General features: G+C 41.7%; 1 protein-coding gene across 8 annotated transcripts in view; it reads left to right on the top strand.

The window, feature by feature from the left end:
• qkia (QKI, KH domain containing, RNA binding a) overlaps positions 1 to 19,334 on the top strand; it is a 67,407-nt gene extending 48,073 nt beyond the window's left edge. The window contains exons 5-8 of one of the 8 annotated variants that reach the window (XM_029493827.1): positions 13,457 to 13,544; positions 14,865 to 15,164; positions 17,362 to 17,436; positions 18,734 to 19,334. In XM_029493827.1, the coding sequence (XP_029349687.1) occupies positions 13,457 to 13,544; positions 14,865 to 15,164; positions 17,362 to 17,436; positions 18,734 to 18,750 (480 nt within the window). In that variant the 3' untranslated portion in view covers positions 18,751 to 19,334. Of the gene's footprint in view, positions 1 to 13,456; positions 13,545 to 14,864; positions 15,306 to 17,361; positions 18,713 to 18,733 lie in introns of those variants that run through there. The other 7 variants (XM_029493823.1, XM_029493829.1, XM_029493828.1 and 4 more) reach the window with 7 other exon arrangements.
• The last annotated feature ends 443 nt before the right edge of the window (positions 19,335 to 19,777 follow it).

Genomic DNA, 19,777 nt, shown 5'->3' with positions numbered 1-19,777 from the left:
GCATAGTTTCATACAACAAAAGCTACATGGTGTGGTTAAGGTATGCTAGATAGGTTGATAAAGGAAACCGAAGCTCATGCCAATTCCAGCCAAACTGGTTTACGTCCGATTCAGTACATTGAAAGCTGGCACTTGCCGCAAGGTACCTACAGTGCATGTAGAGTAGGCTCCCTAGCCTTTCCTCTCTGAACACACTCTCTTTGCCTCTCTCACACACAGAAACACATGCATGCACACATATACACACACTGAGAAAGCAGGAAAGGTTAAGTTTGAAAGGGGAACAGTACAGAGAAAAAGAATGAGCGACTTGGCGCCTAGGCACTTTGGCTCTTGAGAGCCAAGTGCATGTCTTCTTGAATGAGACTGTCTTTGCTGAGAACAATGTGAGCATGCTAGCAGCCCAAGCATACTAGGGGCCTCGAGCACAACTCTCCATTTGCAGCACAGTGAGAACCCTTTCGTGCTTCCTGGAATCAGCTTATCGCTCCCTCTTGTGCTCCAGACTCCTTTTGATTCTTTCTATCTTTCCATTGCACTTTCTCACTTGTATAGGTCTAGTGCACATTATAGAAATTAAGAAAGCGTTTCCTCTTTTCCGTTTAAATTTTTATACATACCTTGGCAGTGGTTCACAAAGTAAGTGCTTCCCATCAGTCGCCATGTTTGCCTCACCATTCTCATAGTAGTCCTTCTAGGCCAAGTTTACCTATTGGGAGACCTATATGCCCTTGTTCTTACTCCAGTCTCTTCCTTCCATGAGTTTGAATTTCTCTTCATTTCTCTCATGCCCTGCCTTGGACCACCTTTGAGGAAGAACATACATTAGAGGGTGTTTTTGCAAAAGGCAGACAGATGGACCTTAATAGAAGCCAAGTTTGGCGATCTGCGGGGTGTTGTCTGTACTCGCCAGTATGCATCCGGCTTTGCAGAGTGTTACAATAGCAGCACCATCAGAGCCACTCAGAGAAGAAAAGCACAGGGAGAAGACGATGCAGAACAAGCAAAGCAGGAATTTAACAGTGGAAGTCTGTTTGAGGTAGCAGTGTACTGACTTTGCAATCAATAATAATCCCTTTTTGTTTTTCTTTCCGTTTCTCTAGCTCTCACTCTCCTCTCTGTCAGCAGTGTATGACAAATGAGTACAAAACACCATCTGGTTGCATCCAACCATGTGTGCCTCCCCAATTAATGATGTTTATTCTCTGTTGGGCCTACCTATCACTACCATTTTTCTCTTATTTACTCTTAATCACCCCCCCAATTGTCCTCTGTCATGTGTCGTATCCAGTTATATTCATGGTCAGAAGCTTGCACTTCACTATGAGCATGGCTAAGGTGACACATGCCCTTCAATTGTTTGAGTGACATGACTGCAACCCATTGTGGCATCATGAAACTAACTTGTGCATTTCTATTGTCCCTGGACATCTTGGATTTGCGGCATTACCAAAAGAGGTATTGCCTGTAAGCTACCAAGGCATGCACTACAGCTGCTATGTTAAGGTAGTGACAGATGTACACCACCACATTATGTGAGAAAGATAATATTGGTTCTGTGCTTTGTAGTTTAGAAATGTAAATGTCATGAACAACAGAAGTTCCCAGTATCATCCCATTAAGCATTCCAAGTCAAGTAGGTTTGCAAGCCTTGCAGATAGGCGGTAGGTAGATGTTTTAGTCACCCTGGCATCCTTTCTTTCCCTGTTGGCTGTTATTACCTTCATGCGGCTAGTTTGGGAGCTGGATTGGATCGTATTAACCTTCTGATCGCCAAACCCCCAGGACAATGCTGTTACAACAAGCTGGATGACACTGCTCGTTGCTCCAGTTATATCTATATATACACTACCAAAGGTTTGGACACACTTTCTCATTCAAATGAGTAGGAAAGTGTGTCCAAACATTTGACTGGTTGTGTGTGAGAGATGGAGTGAGAATAGTAGGCCTGTCCCACCTGCACGTAGACACTGCATCTCCCACATGAATGTTAATCATCTTTTTAATTGGCTTCCTTGACTTACTGACCTCCTCTTGAGGCTGCAAGACGGCATCACTGAGCTCCTCCGTCATTGCTGTTATTCTGTTTTCTTACTTTGCCTGTAGAGTGTGACTGAGACCGGAACTGGGCTGAAGGCAGGGTGACCTTAGACTGCCAACAATCCTCTTGTCCTCCACTTTCATCATTATCCATCTTGACATCCTCACACTCTTTGCACTCATTTACCCAGCCTTTTGGTCCTTTTTTTAACCTCCCAATACATTTGAGACAGGTACTTCACACACACATTAATTGCAATGCAATAACCAGGAAAGCGCTAACTCTAATGCTGTATGATGACAATCTGTTATAAATGATCGAGAGGATGCAAACAGGTGATTGGAACTGACAACCTTAACGTGTGAAACAGATGTTGCTTTTTCAAAGTATGTGCCAATAATGGTCACCACCACAGGTCATTTGACTGATTAGTGTGTGTGAGAATTGGCCATGTCAGGTAAAAGACTGTCTCCTCCACCAGTTCACCAGTATAGAATGGTTTGATAATAAATGGTTGTAAAAAAACAACCAATAACATCAAGTACAAGAACCACAAATAACCTACAATTATTGGCAGAAAGTCTGAAAGCTATTTTTACCTGGGCCTCATGCCTTTCCAAAAGGAAAGGAGAAAGAAAAAATTATTTTTGTATTCATCACCTCCGAAATGTGCAGAAAGGGAAACCACCACACTCTTTTGAAAACCAGTGTTGATGGTATGTTTGTTTGCATACTTTTCTGTCCTCTTTTTCTACCATCAAAATGTTTTCTCTCATCTCCTTTCATAAGTAGTGTCTGAATGTGTACCATAACACACAAGAAGAAAATTATGTGTAACACTGCCATTGACAGACATTTTTGAATTTTGTTGCCTCGTTCCAATGCTGCATGCAGTATCCATCGAAGTAAAGGTATACATTTATTTTCCTGTTGTACTTATCTCTTTCCCTTTGTTTTCTTTCTGCCAATCTTTCCTCGTCCTCAGTGCCCCTCAATGTGTGTCCTTTTAGTTTTCTTATTTTGTTTTGTATATGCCCTGTCTCTTGCTGTCTGCTGTTTTCTTTCTCTGGGTGATTGAAGGGAGAGACCTTCCAGCACTCTCTTCTATGACTGTATCTACAGTGGCCTGAGGCTCCCACATCCTGTTAACAACACACAGGTCACAAACCTCACAACAGGCTACTATACAATTTTAAAAAGTCTCAAAGTATTATAGTTCCACTACATTATTTAAGTGTGTGATTGTGTTGATTGTGTGCTAACATGAATATATTTTGATGATCCTTAAGTGACACACTATCCTATACTGTAATTTTTCATTGCTTTACAATATACCAGGATAACTATTCAGCTCGTCCATGTGCTCCAATGTCCCTCTTCACCAGCCCCGGCAGGGGTGCCTTGGTTCGCTCTTGGCTTGAGGGCTCCTCCCCTCCAAATCTCCATCTGCCCACCAGCTCTATTCCTTTCCTGGCAGGTGGACAGGTGGTACTGACCCTAAAGAAACAGCACCCCTGTAGGGAACAATCTGCCTAAGCTTGGCAACCCTCCCTGGTCATGTCCTCCTCCTCTTTTAATTTCATGGCCCCAGCAAGGAAAGGCAGGGAGACTTCCTCAGCTGGTTTCAGTCAATTGAGACCTTGCCCACTTTCTCTGTTTGTAGCAGAAAAACACGGCCAAACTATCTACAGCAGGTGTGATAAAATAAAGCTGCATTCATAATGAGAAATGCTAATTATCATCAGATAACGATCAACAATTTAAAGCATCCAGACAAAGGAACAGTTTAATGTATTGGCCTTGTAATCGCTGGAGTGTTTGTGTTTAATTTAGAATTGTGCATCTATCCAGGGGCATGCCTATAGTAAGCTCATTATTTGTTGTGGGGATTCAGTATTTCACAAATATCACTAGAGCATAGTAAGAAGCAGTGTTACTTTGAATTCCTTTCCCTTCTGCTCTCCTCATCATCAAGAGTCTGGTCACAGAGCCAGCCACAGAAAATTGTGAAAACTCCAAGGAAGGGAATAGATTCAGATTGCAAGATTGCAATAACATTTGTGCTGAATGGCATGTTTCCTCTCCTCACCCAGCTTCCCTCACGTATTCCATCCCTTTGTCATTCATCAACTCACTGGTGTAGACAATTGGGGAAGAAAGAGAGTGGCGCAGTAACACAGATGTGTTACTGTGAGGCACATTCTAGAGTCAAGTAAATTATATGTAATGGAGAGAAATACAATCTTATGTCATATAATTCATAGCAGTGACCATTAATTGCTAATACACATTAGTTTAACAAGGTTAAATGTCAGAATGCTAGAGTGAAGAATACTGCTTTTAAGTCACTTATTTTAAACCACAACTTTATGTCCTAAGGTTTGGAAACTTGTCATCCTTGTTCCTGAGCTGAACCTCACCACACCACCATTAGCACTTTCTCTCTCATGCGCTCTTGAGTTCTTCTTTCACTTATTTCTCCTTGAAACATCATCCTATTGCTAATCCATCTGTTTCATTTCTTTTCTCTAAGGGGAATTAATCCTGTTTCTTCTCCTGTCTCATTCATTAGATTTTTAAGTCAGCTAAGATCCTGAGCGAAGGTGCATTCTATGTACACAGGCCCTCTGCGCCACTTATAAAATTGCCTTGCTCACTTGTAATGTCCTTTTAATTTCAGTTGACACACATACACATGCATTTCAGTCCCCAGCCACGCAGGTCCCTCACATTGTAAAATAACCTCCTTCCTAATCCACCTGGTTGTGCTTGGCCCCTCCAGGGGGTTTCCTCAAGTGTCCTAATGCAGTACGGCAAAAGAGGAGACGAGTAACAAGGCAGGCTGAGAGGCCCAGGCAGTTTTAATCTGCCCTGGTCCTCTAGTGACGAGGGGAGGGACCCTGCAGGCCCCTGGCCAATCTCCCTGCTTCTCTCTGAAGGTCCACTTAATCCCCTTACAAAGAAGCACGAAAATGCAGAAGTGTTTGCGTGCGTGCATGTGCGTGTGTGTGTGTGTGTGTGTATTTGTGGATGTGGATGTTTTAGTGTGTGCATATGTGGGTTGATTCTAGTGAAGCTGTGGTTAGGACCATGCAACTCCAAAGGCTCAGTGCTGATCAAGATTTATGCACATTGTCTTTCTGTCATTCTGTTTCATTGTCTTTCTCATACAAACACACACACATTACACTTGATACACTGTCTACCCGCAGTAGTTTCTGAGCTTCCCCCTGGGGCCTTACCAGGGCCAAGCATCAACATCTGTGTAGTGGGAACAAACACACTTGCACACACGCACGCACACACACACACCATGCTTTCATCTCTGCCTCTTCAGTGACTGTGTGTCCCAGTGTTTAGGCAGGAAAATAGGATTGTGTAGAGCTCAGCGTTTAGAGAGCCCAAAGGCCACCCGTCAAATTCAGCCTTACAGTCTGTGATGCCTTGCTTTGCCAGCCATCGCTCAAGTCATTTCAAACTCCATTCTCTCAGTCCCACTAGCCAACTCTGATGGCTTGCTTTGCATCTTCCATGATGTCTATAGTGTTGAGGCTCCTCCACTATTTTTTTTCCCCCCAATCTGACTCAGTCCCTTTTTCACTTTCACACTATTTGTTTGTTAGCGGCTATGTTTGCAGCACTTTATTTTGCTGTCTATTGCATTGACTGGTTTTCCCTCAGTGGGTCTTGGGTTGTTTTTACCACAGTAGAACTAAACCCAATGATTTTTTTTTTGATTTTTTTTTTTCCTGTTCAGGATGTCATATTGAAATGCTTTGTTTTTGTATGGCCAGAGAAGCAACACAACTTTTCTAACAGAAATATAATAAAATCATAGAATATACTTTCTATGCTATGCATTGAAAGAGCTACACGGAACAGCCATTGTGTTATGCGGTTCTTCAACTAAGTCTGTGCTCAAAAATAAAAAAATCATGATAGTGAAAGTCCTGTCTTGACAAACATATGTCAATGTCATTGAGGACCCATACTCGGCCTAGTATGTTGATAGGGTTAAGGTTACACTTAGTAGTAAGAGTAAATTAGCGTGAGGATGTTTGTTGACAGAATGCTGCACATTTGCAGAGATGGACTATGTGAGCTTTTAAATTGAATGGATCCAGACAAGCCAAGAACACCCAAGCAAGATATGCTTAAGAGGTTGTAAAAATTGCTGACTGACTGCTAATATCTTGGGTGATATATCCAAAAGGTTCCAGGTTTGAATCCCACGTCTTTCAGTAGGCACTTAGAGCTCTGTTTTAGAAGACTCCAATGATCAGCTGTGAGTCAGGATCTCTCTGAATCTGATGCAAATCCCCCAGCAGCATTTAAAGCTCCCAAATATCCCTGGCCAAATCCCTTCAAGATATTCCCTGCTCGATTGGATGGCATTAAAGGATCGCAGCGACAGAACAATACACCGTCTGGCAGCCTGGTGGAATGAGGGATAAAGTGAGGGGAGGAAAGTGAAAGTGGAAGAAGAAATGGAATAACAGTGTATGAAAAGGTAGAGATTTTGCATGCAAATTGAGGAAAACAGCCTGGGATGACCTATGAAAGAAATTTCTTGGTAGGTTTTCGGTTATTGGTCAGTAAGAAACAGATGATGATGAAAAATAGGGGACAGGAAAAACTGACAGCTGTTTGTTGGCTGTACAACATGTTGAGACTACATGGCCTTCCCTCCCCTACGCTTAGCCTGTAACATCATCTGTTTGTCAAAGCCGGTACAGGCCAACGAGCTTTAATAATATGTCTAAATCATGCGGTTAAATCTGTATATATTTTTCTAGGTTATTTATATGAAGTTTAATCCGCTCTTAATGCTGTTATGTTACATGGAATACCAGCCCAGTTTCTGAGGATAAACAAGATCACTCAGAATTTCCGCACAGCTTTTCCCCTGTACTACTGGAAAGGCTTTTGATGAGAGAGAAAAACTGCTAGTTTTTTTTTTTTTTTTTTTTTTTTTTTTTCCCCCCTTTCAGTTCTACAGAGTGCAGGGACTGAATCAAAAAACATATTTTCTTTCCCCCTCTCTCCTTTTTCCTCTCCTTTTCCCGTTGGTGGCACAGAGTCTCTGTATTTGAGTGTCAGTTTATATTGATGTGGCTAGCACAGAGCACTAAGGCTACCTAATTCACTAATGTCCAGCACTATAAAAGGTTGTGATGAGTCTCACAGATTTAAGAGCCCGGCATCTTCTGTTACCAAGTATTTGCATTGCATCTTATGGGTATCCACAAAGAAGCTGTGAGAGTAAGATAGGCTCTGCTGATTGAATGAACATATTGTGACACCCTGAGCACACATCATCGCTACATCCGACAGAACAGAGGCAGCTCTGTTACTCTGGAGGCCCTGGCACTTATGAGCTTTGTTATGATTCAGACAGTATTAACAGAAGAATTAGTTACTGACTTTGTAATGTGATACTTTAAACTGTACCTCAGTAAGCTGTGTGATTGACAGTAATGGGGCGGAGCAGCCGTGATGTGTTTGTAATAATCTGACTGGAGTCAGGTTTTCTTCTATGCTAATGAGCTAGTGTGTTGGTGGTTTAGCATGACTAATGGTGCACATTGCTAACAGAGCTGTCTGGGAGCGAGGAAGGGAGCAAATGAGTAAAGGAGAAATAAAGAGGCTTTATGGGAGTGTTGTGAAGGTGGAAGACAGTCAAAGAGGAGAGGTTGCAGGAGATTGCGTTGTTAGTCTTTGGGGAAAAAGAAAATACAGTTGAGTCCTGATTCTCTTGGCAGATATGTTCACAAAAGCTGAGGAGCAAGGCAGAGTAAAGAAAATTGCCTTTGAAAGCACCGCAGTGAATTTGGAAAAGGACATGCCGCACTTAGTCCAAAATCGTCAGTGCTTTTTATGAATGAGAAAAGGTTACAGTTGTTGTGTGTATGTCTGTTTATGCACATGTGTGTACTTTTACTTTTCCTGCAGTAATTCATTTATTTTTGTATGAAAAAGAAAAGGGATGTTATATATGTGTCATACATGCATTTTTAATAGTGTATGTTTTTGTGTATAAAAACAACCAAGTCAAATTTGTTGCACACAGCATCTATTTTTATATTTTACCCCAATCTTGCTTCCAAACTTGCTTTAGTTGACTTGAGTTGATTAAACTTTTTTGTCATTTATTTATTTAGTGTGGAGACATTTTGAAGCTTGCTACAAGTACTCATTCCTTCCTCTTTTCTAACACTCTGCTTCTGGAGAGTGTGGAATTGTTGATAAGTCGTCTTGGCAGCGAGGGGAGAGTAATCATTTTCCTCCAGATGTTAGAGTTTGGGAAGGAACCGAAAGGGAGTGGAGAGAGGGAGGGTAACGAGAGAAAAACCAGCTGCCGCCACTATCATTCCCACCCTTCTACATCAAGTCATCTATTCCTCCCTCCCAAAGGTTCCCAATACCACCTCCTCCTCTCCGCTGTGGTGAATTTTCCCCTCCCTTTTCATTCTCTGTTATACACATTCTGCTTCTCCCTGTATCCCAGGAGGCAGCCAGGGCAGGCTGTGTTTACTACTGAGGTAATTGGAGTCGTTTGGAGAGAGCGTGACCCTGGCCCTACTAAGGCCTAAGATGTGTGTGTGTATGTGTGCATGCGCCAGTTTGTGATGACTGACAGTGAGGGCAGGGAAGGAAAGCAGGCCTTAGCAAGTGTCAGCCCACAAGGGAACATACAAATTGGTTTTCACTACGCTGTCTGTTTTCCCTTGTCTCATAAACTCCAGCTATCCCTTTCTTCTTCCTCAATATCTTTCTATCCCTCCACCAACTCAGTCATTCACGCTTTCTCTTGCACAAGCTCTGTTACTCTTGTCTTACTCCCCTCGCTCATCATTTCATCTCTTCAAGCTGAGCTGCATAGACGGTGACGCGTGCCAGATTTGAGCAAAGACGCCCCCGCAGTTGCAGCCATAGACATGAGCAAATTCATCCAAACTAATCCAGGCGCCTGTTGTCTTTATCTGACGGTGAGATCCAAAAGGCCCAGAACTGGGGTGTCAGGGGAGAGTGAGGGTGCAGTTCTTGAAACATTATGACATCTACTCATCTGTTGGATATTGTCACATGGATATACGCAGCATATATGTAGTGCAGAGCATAAGCTCTGCTGTCTATTCCAATTGCCATTTGCTGCAGTTTGTGTTCATCAACATATGGCCACAAGCCTTGATCAGGAACAGGCACAATAGAGTGAAGCATGACAGTGATCTAGCATCCATCTAGTGACCTCATCATGGGGTCGCCAGGTAGGCAGTTGGGCACAGCTCACCTACTGTAGCTCACAGCACTCCTATCTGCCATTTCTTCCCCCCTCCTCCTTTTTCCTCATTCCTGTGTCTTGCTCCTCCCTGATAGCTTTTACCGCTCTGCTGATTTCACAAATAGGCCTCATTGATTGAATCTTATTCTTGTGGATAGAGCAGCTTTATTGAGTGGCTTTTTTCGCTGATGGACAGGAGTGTGTGGGTGTGCGCGTTTGTTTCACACAACCATGTGTGCATGTTAGCGATGATAAAGGAAAAACTTTTTTCATCCGTCTCTCACTCTGTAATCCAGCAGCTATTCCTCTCCAGGGAATTCCTGCAGCCCGATCATTACAGATACACACATGCGCCTTACCTGTCCATGGTCCAGGTAATGGCTGTGTCTGAGTGAATATTTTATTATTTATGGTTTATACTGACTGAGTCTGTCTGTTCATTGTGGCAACACCTTGAAAAGGCAATATTAAAGTGTTAACGGTTTACGCTGGTGCTCTTCATCTAACATTCATCTAAGATGTGCTTCTAATGTAGGGGACTGGCATTACAACCAATGTAACAAAATTTAAAGTAAGAACATGCAATTTTTTGCTGAGCTGTGGTAATATCGTCTTCTGCAGACATTAGTTGTAGCTTTAGGATCTGCCAAACTAAATTTGGTTCAGCACAGTGCCCAAACAGTCAAGTGCTTCGCAAGGAGGATAGCAGAAGAACCAAGTAGCTCATTTACAGAAAACAAAACAAATCCAAACAAATGCAAAATTGTTATCTTGGCACAAACATAGCTAGCTATGGAAAAAAACCTACTGTGGCTCATTCTTAATGGTGTATGTCATGGTGCCAAAAAGGCATTGAGCAAGTATTGTGGGAGATCATGCCCACTCAACCTAAGTTAAATAATCTAAGAATAGGATGGGTTGCAGCATGACGACGTATGGGATGCTATTCTCCCAGTCTGTCAACCATTGAAAAGATTTTAAAGCTGTTATTTTGAGTTAAAATTGTGAATAAGTAATAATGGTGCGTTGAGTCAATCCATATTTATCTAGAAACCACTGTTATCTTTTTGTTTCTCATGATCTCACAGCTTTTGTCTGCAGCCATTTTGGAGCTGTTATTTCATTTGTTATTCAAGTCAAACCTGAGTGCTGACATTGTCAACACTTCCCAAAACATCCACATAACACTGAAGAGAAAAAAACAGAGAAAAGTATGGAAATGTTACAGAAGGAAATGTGTATTTTGATGGGGAAAATGAGCTTGTTTCAGATGTAAATCAAAAGTGATCTGTCAGGGTTTAGGGGCTTTAGCTAACAAACTGTGTTAGTGGGAAAATGGACCTATATCAGCAGGACTCCATTGGGGATACACACATTTCATACACAACAGCTCACACCTCATCTTAGCCGAAGCATCTGCGCTCTTCCCCTCTCGCTGCCCTCTATTTTATGCCTCTCTCCTCTCAACAGGCAATGTGCCACCTAGGCAATGTTGGATAGCCTAGGTGGCACCCCCCCAACAATCCTGCAGATCCATCACCCTGCAACACACTCATCCCAAACACTAATATCCCAGCATGTATTTTTGCTGAGATGCAGCATATTTTGTGAGAGTCTCATCTCAAAATGTGTTCATTTTTTTCCACTGGATTTTCAGGTTAGACTAGTCACCAATAACTGTTTCTACAGTTGCACTTTACTCATGAAGGCTACTTGCAGTTGATTTAACAGAAAAGAATAAGGAGTTCAGCAAGTGTTGGGAGACAGCAGGCCTGTGTGTGTTAGGGAATGCTTGTAACAGGTAAGGTTTATCGTTTTCACAAAACTATTAAGATGTGAAGGAATAAAGCACCCACCCATCTGCCCACCACCCTGATGGTTTGCATCTGGTGATGTTATATTTTCTTGTTCTTGAGCCTTCTTTCCTTTCTTCCCTCAATTTTGTCTCACAAGTCAGCTTGGCCTACTTCCGAAAAACCACTGACACAGTTTTCAGGGAGACACACACAAAGAAAACGAAAGAAAAAAAAAAAAACTGCTACTTTGATTCATACGAGTCATTAGTGCATTTTAGCAGACTAGTGGGGTTTATTTTTGTCTGTTTGTTTTGTTTTTTTGCTTTTTTAGATTACAAGGTTGTAGAGGTCATGGGTTGATTTAATTTATGATGCAAGTAACAGAAAAGAAGGTAGGAAGAAAAAAAAAAGTGAAGCAAAAATAACGACAAATTCGATTCAGTGCTGTTTAGTCTGCACACTTTAAGGTGAGATAAGCAGCTAATCCAGGGCTTGTTCATTCATGTGTACAAGTGTTTACATAAAGGTTGCAGTGTCTAATTAGTAGTGATTTTGACTCTTCATTGAGGAAGGTTTGCTTGCTCATGTTAGCCATTGACCTAGGCCATGTTCAATTAGCCCAATTCAGTTACCATTGTTGATGCTGTATGTCTAGTGGCTATCTCTTCACAACCAAGGCTGATGGTAAGAGAACAAAATAAGGCTTGGCAACATTTTAAGAGAAATGAGTGAGAGTTTGGGGGTGTGTGTAGGTGTGTTGAAAGAAAGTTCAAACAGTTTTAACTAGTTAGTCAATGAGTCCTAACTAAGATTATTGTACCAGGCTTTGTTTTGTTTTTTTAATAAATAAATTGTGTATTTATAATTTGATATTTTTTGTCATGTAAAGCCATTTGGTCAGTATACATCTTGCAGTATACCATCCGGAATGTGGATCATATATGTTGCAACACAAGTTTTTGTACTACTACTCCTTTTTCTGTTTTTGTTGGGGAAAATGTTGGTGTTTTTGTGATTTAAAACTACTACAAGAAAAAACAGGCATATTATTGTGGAGTTAGTGTGAGAGAGAGAATTTCCTTGCTTGGTTAATTGGCAGCTTGGTGGTATGCTAAACACAAACAGACCCACTTGTAGCTAAAAACTATAACTGCTCTGAGACCAATGCCTTACATTTAGCAGGGAGACCAGCCTCTGTCACGTTTTCTCTGCTTAACCTCGCTCTTTTTCCCCTCTCTGTCGCTGTGTTGAAGAGGAGTCTCAGGGGAGGGCTTAACTCTGAGCCCTCATTCTTTTTTCCTTTCTTTTTCTCTTTCCTTATCGTCCTCTGAATGGAGCGGCATACTTGTTGTTGAACTGTGACTTTGTGCAGGAGACACTCTGCTCAAAGGTAGAAGAGAGAAAACTGGGAGGTTCAGTATCTGCCTTCCTGCTTTATTATTGCCTCCACATCACTGTGTGTGTAGGTGATGTGTTTACATGCAGAGTGCATGTGCATAAATCTTTGTGTTGAAATAGTCAGTGAAAAACCATCACAGCTGTACCCTTTTTAGTAGCAAAAAGCTTGAAATGAATAGTTCACCTGAGGTGAGTCTGAGGTCAGAAAGGTTTCAAAAGCTTTCCTTTGCACCCTTCAGTTTGGAGAGTAATTCACAGAACACCCTGCTTAAATTATGATGTACAACCTGGAAAATCACAGGGGCTTTTGTGTTGTCATGGTTATTGAGTGTTTGGTAGATTCAGAGGAAATGGAGTTTGGGGGGGTGTAGAAAAGAATGGGGTGGGTGGTGGTGGAGGGGGTGAGTAGAAGGAGGGGTGCTATCTTAATTGCTTTCCGTGAATAATTTCAGTCCCCTAATTTGGCGATAATGACAGTGGCTGCTGCTTTTGTATTTATTTATCCAAACATTAATTGACAGGACTGACATTAGCCAGGTCGGTTATTGCGCATTTGATTGCGCACAAGGGAGCACAGAAAATTACAGTAATTATCATTCTGATATGGATTATGAATATGCATTCCACACTTAATGTTTCTGTCAGCATTTTAGTAACAACAAGGCACTCTGCCATGACAGCAGCACTTTAGCTTATCTCTATCTCTGTTTTCCTAAAATCCAATCCAACCAGTCCTCATGGAGAATGGATCACGTCATGTCCAAACTGTTTAGGTGCTGTATTGTAACTTTTTTAAGGGGTACGTGGTAAAGTGGGATGGTTGCCATGTGGATTGTTTCAGCTGGACTGCAATGGGCCTCAGTCACTGAGCAATTTGTGTATGATCTAATTTTGTGCATATCCATTCAAATGATTGATTTACGATTTTTTTCTTTACAGGCGGAGGGAGAAGACAATTTGAAGAAGATGCAGCTGATGGAGCTCGCGATTCTCAATGGGACATACAGAGACAATAACGTCAAAACGCGTAAGTGAGATAAGATGAATACTCATACACAGATCTACTTTTTACATAGTCCCTCTGTTTTTCACCATGTACGACTAATTGTTTTTACTGCATAGACTATACATACTTAGTTATATCAGAAATAAACATACTTTTTTCACATTCACTAATACTGTTTACCTTCATCAAATTAATATGTAGTCAGATCTCCTATGTACATACCATCAAATTATCTCTGACTACTTGCAGACTTCTCTCTCTCTGTCTCTCAAGCTCTACAAACAATTCATGTTTACCTACCCCCCCCACACCCCCATGAGTAGGATAATTTCCATTCCATTCTTTTTCCTTCTTCCTCAACCATCTTTTCATCCACGCTGCACTCCAGATGCAATTGCTCTGTATCACTTGCTCTTAGCAGACTCTATAACACATTGCCGTGTTCTACCTGCTCAACTCTGCATGTTAGTCACGGGTTCACCCATCTACAGTGTTTGCTTCCTAATAACAAAGAGTAATTTGAATTTGGTCCAAGTCCAGTTTTTTGCACTTTTGTCTTAAGTCTTGGTTAAGTTATTAATTATTACTAAATTTTTAATTTAAACATCATCAGAAACCCATCAAATTTGTGAAATGAAATCACAGTGATTAATTTCACTGTGTAATAATTTGGGGAAGCTTGTGTGGCACAGCATATAACACATGCTTAGGCAAAAGCACCTGAAAATGTTAATTTTGTGTGTTGTTTTTTTGTTTTTGTTTTTTTTTTATAAACACCATTCAATCCAAATGGACTGCTGACTTTGTAGAGAGTCAACATTTCTTTGAATCCTGAAAAATCTAGACGTGACCCCCCCCCCCCCCCCCCCCCCCCAGTGACCTTCATGTTGAATACATAAGCCTTACCATCTCCTCCCTATGTAGTCAACTGTTCCATTTCTGTTGATGTGTGTTTTTACCTCATCTTTGCCATTTCCACTAGATGAATGTGTAGCTGCCATGGTGATTGGTATGCTTTGACTGCATTGGGATGTCAGCAGCATTTTGTGCTTCTTGTGTTTTGGTGTGAGGGGTTATTTTTATTTTGTTTCGCTATGTTGACTTTTCCTTTGCAACAAATTGTGGCTTTTGTGGTTCACCACCATGATCATTGCATGGACTAATTTTCCCTTTTGTTCCCTCTCCTCCCCTCTCTCCTGCCACTTTCTGTTCCCCTTCCTTTTCCTCCTTTGTATTTTCACCCTTTGCTGTTCATCTGTGATTATGATCAACCACACTTTACTTTATCTCTTGTCTTTTCTTTCTTTCTACTGCTGTCCTTTTCTCTCTTGCTTATGGCAGCCACCCTTGCGTTCTCTCTTGCAGCGGCGGCAGCGGCCGCACAGGGCCCCCGTCTCATAGCAGCTCCCACAGGTCAGGTGTTGCCTCCCCAGGCACTCCGGCCCCCAACACCAGCTGGGGCCCCCATCATGAACCTCATCCGGCCCACTCAGATGGCTGCCATGCTGCCCAATGGCACCCCCACCCTGGTGCCTCCCACACCGGATGGCGGGCTTATCTACACCACCCCATACGAGTACCCTTACGCCCTGGCACCCACCTCCCTGTTGGAGTACCCCATCGAGCACAGTGGGGTTCTAGGTAAGAGAGCCTGGGGAAGCATGGGTGCTGCAGGTACAGCAGCCAACTTTAGCCAGCCTGGACAGGAGGGCAGCTTGTTTTACCCCGGAGCTGGGGTGCTGGACGCGGCTACCATGAGCCACAGTCAGGACTTGTTGAAAGGTAAATATGTTGTATCCACCTGAGGATCCCAAAAAAAAAAAACCAAAAAAACAAAACAAAAAAAAACAAAACAGACAAACTCACAGGGTGGATGTGCTGGTGAAGCTCTTGGTAAAGGAATGACCAGCTACATTATGTGGCTCACATGGACACTATATATTAAAATGACAAACGGGGACAAAACTTGTGAGGGCAAGGCTCTTGGAAAGATATGGTCATCATTTAGACTGAGGTTACTCCACTGTTTTTAGTTGCGCTCTCACCAAACAGTTATGCTCTCAGGTTGACATTGCCTCTTTACTGCAAGGTTTATATAGGAGGACTTGGCTCAGTGAGAAATGAGGCACGCTGACAGAAACATGCTCACATACACGCAGCCTGCTCTCTAACCCTTTCATGCACTGGCCTAGAGGCATATTCAGTCTGGCGGCAGATCCCCTTGGATTTCTGCAGCTTTTGAAATAATTTCTCAGCACTGTTCTCTGCAGGCAGGCCTTGATGCCTGCAGATCGTCCCCCTCTCACTCCCATTGGGGATGTTCATTAAATTCCTCCACTCTTCCCTTTTTTCTTTTTCCTTCCCCTCTCCCAATTGTCTTAGCTTTACCCCTCTTGAACTTGAGGTCTGTGCTAGTACCTCACGTTCCCCTTAGTTTCTGGGTCAGGAGTACAGTACACTCCCAGGCTTTATACATTATATTTATTCTCGATGGTGCTTTAAGCTCAACACATCTGCGACCAAAGAAATAACTAAACCTCCATGCATACAATAGTTTGATATGAACAATATATGTTGCGCGAGGCTAGAGTTATCAAAAAAGCAAAGAATTTAAAAGCCTTTGTCGGTTGTTTTTCAGCTTTAATTTGGAAGTACTCATCTAATGTTGTCTGGCATCATTTGGCAGCAGCAGACATAAGTGTGATTTTAGCTGACCTGTGGATTTGAGGTGCCTCTGGGAGTCATGTGTAGAACAGACAGGGGCAGCTGACTGGCTTTTCTCTCTTTAACTTGCAGGGTTACACCAGCTTAGTGCATTTTATTTACTCACACTATCGATTGGTGCCTTCAGCAACACAGGGCCCTGTGGAACACATGCACTCCCATACTCACACAACTACCCATGCGCTTGGCTCGACTGCCTGCGCTACAGTATCTAGCTGCCATTGGCTTCTCTGAGAATAAGGAAATGTCAGGCCATCTGCTGCCTCAAAGTAGTGTAGGTGGATGCGTAGTCATCAGCCAAAACTTGCTCTTAACTTGACAATGCCAGAACCAAATCCTTGTTGAATCTTAGAACTTATTTCACATATCCCATCTTCCTCTGAGAGGGTTTGATTCACTTTTGCCCCCCTCTCTCCTGTTTAATGCCTGCACCAATCACGTTTTTGCAATACTTGAACATGCATTACACACAGTTGTTTATTCACAAGTGTCAGTTATACGAGGCAGTGTGAGGCGCTGCATTCAGATCAGTTGTGACAAATATAGGAGGTAGATGACAGCCTCTGCTGCCATTAAACAGATTGACCTGGAGAGAAACTGAGAGAAGGAAAGGGAAAATGAAAGAGCAAGGGAGAGCCAGGTGGTATCTGGCACTATTCAATTACCATTAGCGCTGTATTGGATTTCCCCACCTTTCAAAATAAAGAGACAAATTTCTCTCAATCCCCTTCTGGATCCCGCAGAAAGCGAGACATTACTTTTGCAGACAGCCCAGGAGCCTGTACCCTTTACCTGCCCCCTTTTCAAAGAGCCCTCTATGTAATTCTGAGCACTGTGGAATTTTATTACTTAAGTTATGCATTTTTAAATACCAAGAAAATCTCCAAAAAGGATGTATTATTTTTTCCTACTGCATTTTTCTACACATAAAAAAAGATGTGGTGTGTAAATGTACTATAATCTGTATTATGTTGTTATTCTGTGTATTGTTGTATTATCCAAGCATCATATTGATAATGGTTAAAAATGTGAATGTTATTACTGTAAAAGATGACTGTTTTTTCCCCTCCTAAAAGTGAATGGTTTCTAACCTTGTGGACCTGTTACAACCTAGGTGCAATGGCTACTAAAGTGAGACGGCATGACACGCGGGTCCATCCTTACCAAAGGATTGTGACCGCTGACAGAGGTCAGTTTAGTCTCTTAGCTACACTCTGCTATTGACTGATGCATTTCAATGATTATTATGCCTAATATGCCTTGATGCCTTAGTTCGGGAATTTGTATATTGTCTGTATTGTATTTTTTTGTTTGCCCCACCCCCACCACCCCCCTCCCCCCACCACCTTCCCTACCCCATACATCCACACACCAGCTAAATGGTTGATTGTGGTTATGCACATTTTGTTTACATTTAGTACTTAACATATACAAAAGGTGTTGACTATGTATATGTCAAAGCTCAGGCAAGTGATCTTAACAACTTTTGGTTCATGCAGCTGTGAAGCCAAGGCAGGTAGTACTTTGCAGGCAGTGTTGAAGGTGTATAATGACATTCCTCTGATGTGAGATTAGAGCCTAAAATGGGGCAGGCTTGTTCCCATACATGATTTATCTCCTTAGTTCATAAGGAAAAAAGAAAATGCAGAAGCATTTCTATACTGTATCTGAGAGACATAGAATGCAGAAGACAAGTAGCCATGCTGCTACCAGGCACCATTTCACCTTGAAATTTAAATTTATTTTGGATTTTATTTTTCTATGGAAGACAGACACGCACAGACATAAGCTGAGGTAGCTTGCATTCTTTCCAGTGTATTGCAAATATATTGAAACAAAGCTAAAATACATTTTTAATATTTCAGTTGTACATGAGGTACTGTCAATTTATATTTGAGCATTTTATATCAAATGTATTTATGGTTCTTGTGTATATTTATATTATATAAAAATATACTGCTAAATAAAGAGAAAGAATCGGAAAACATCGATTCATCTATTCATTGCACATTTAACACTAGCCGCAGTTATCCCTCACATAACAATATTTATTCTAAGTCCTCCTTACCACTAATCACACTGTTTGTAACTTGCACTCAAATTGAAAGACACTAAAACACTAGAATCTTGTTTTTTGTTACCTTGTTTGTCTGTTCGACCTCTCTTTGCTTATGTTTATTTATTTATTTATTTATTTATAATTTTTTCTTGGTTAAGGGGCAATGTGCGCTCAAATTAAAAACCGCCAACCAACATGAATCAGGGTGAGGGCTTAGCAGTCGAGATCATGATGTGACGACGTCATGATTTTAATGATATTAGCTGGGGTCATCTCATATTGGCTGTGGAGCTAGAAGCAGGGGCGACATGAGAGATTGCATTCATTTTATTGTTAAAATGATGTCATTCCAGTCTCTTCTTGCTGACACTAATATCCTTTCTATCTTTTTTTTCTGTTTGTTTTGTTTTTGTTTCTAACCACCTAGCCGCCACCGGCAACTAACACATGACCTTCTGACCTCTGAACTCTTCACCCAATGACGAGCCGCCCCAAGCCTGCCTGCTGATCAGTTAACTGGTAATTGCCTTTTGCTAGCCTCTCGGACGCAAGTGAGAGAGAGAGGCGCCTGCCCGTACAGTTACCCTAACACGTTCTGACAAAAAATAGAAACAACGCAGAATCTTCACAGAAACACAACAAAACCCAACAAGTTTTGTAATATTCATTTTTTCCCTCTGTTCATTGAGTTCAATTCCCATTCATTCTCTTTCTTTTTCTTCATGAATCATAGACTGGGTGGAAGTGTTTGTGGTATTACTCATAAATCTGCACTGAATTATATAGCAATAAAGACCCCACCCCACCCTGCCCACCCACTCCCCTTTAATTGCTCTGATTTGGTGACCTCACTTGTGTGACTTAAACTTGACGCAAACCATTTGGTTTCACAGTAATGACATAACCCTACCTTCAAATGTGCGCCACCACCACCACCACCACCACAAAAACAACAACAAAAAACGTACCTGCCCCCTCATGCCTCCCCACCCACCCCAACCACCCATTTATTGGGAGAGAAAAAGAAATAGAAGGAAAGAGAACATACACTCACATTAACTTGTTTAATTTCTGTCATTTTCACATGTAGTGCAGTTATTGAGCTCTAAGATGTAATTATGAGCTGACACATTCTGGGTGTGCCCCTCCAAACAGCTTTCTGTTTGTTTTTTAAAGCATGGCTGAAATGATTGCAAAAGGAGCTTTTTATGATTTATGTGGGTTTTTTTTTTCTCCTGTCTTTTATTTGTTTTTATTTTGCTTTACTTTTGAGTCATTTTCTTCACTCAGATTTTGGTTTCTCTGTTTTTCATATTTGACTAATTAGTTTTGCTTAAATTGACTAGCCATTCTGAGGCAGGTGGTTATCTCTGGAAAACAAAACACAATCTTTTGTTTTAAGCAGGCTGCAGAATTGATGAAGGGCAAGATGGGAAGTTTAAAACCGGGCTAATGTGTCAATGTGTTTGTG

The sequence above is a fragment of the Echeneis naucrates genome, chromosome 22 (genome assembly GCF_900963305.1).
Source record: "Echeneis naucrates chromosome 22, fEcheNa1.1, whole genome shotgun sequence".
Taxonomy (NCBI): Eukaryota; Metazoa; Chordata; class Actinopteri; order Carangiformes; family Echeneidae; genus Echeneis; species Echeneis naucrates.
The sequence above is the reverse complement of the archived record's forward strand: the minus strand, read 5'-3'. Positions and strand labels throughout refer to the sequence as shown.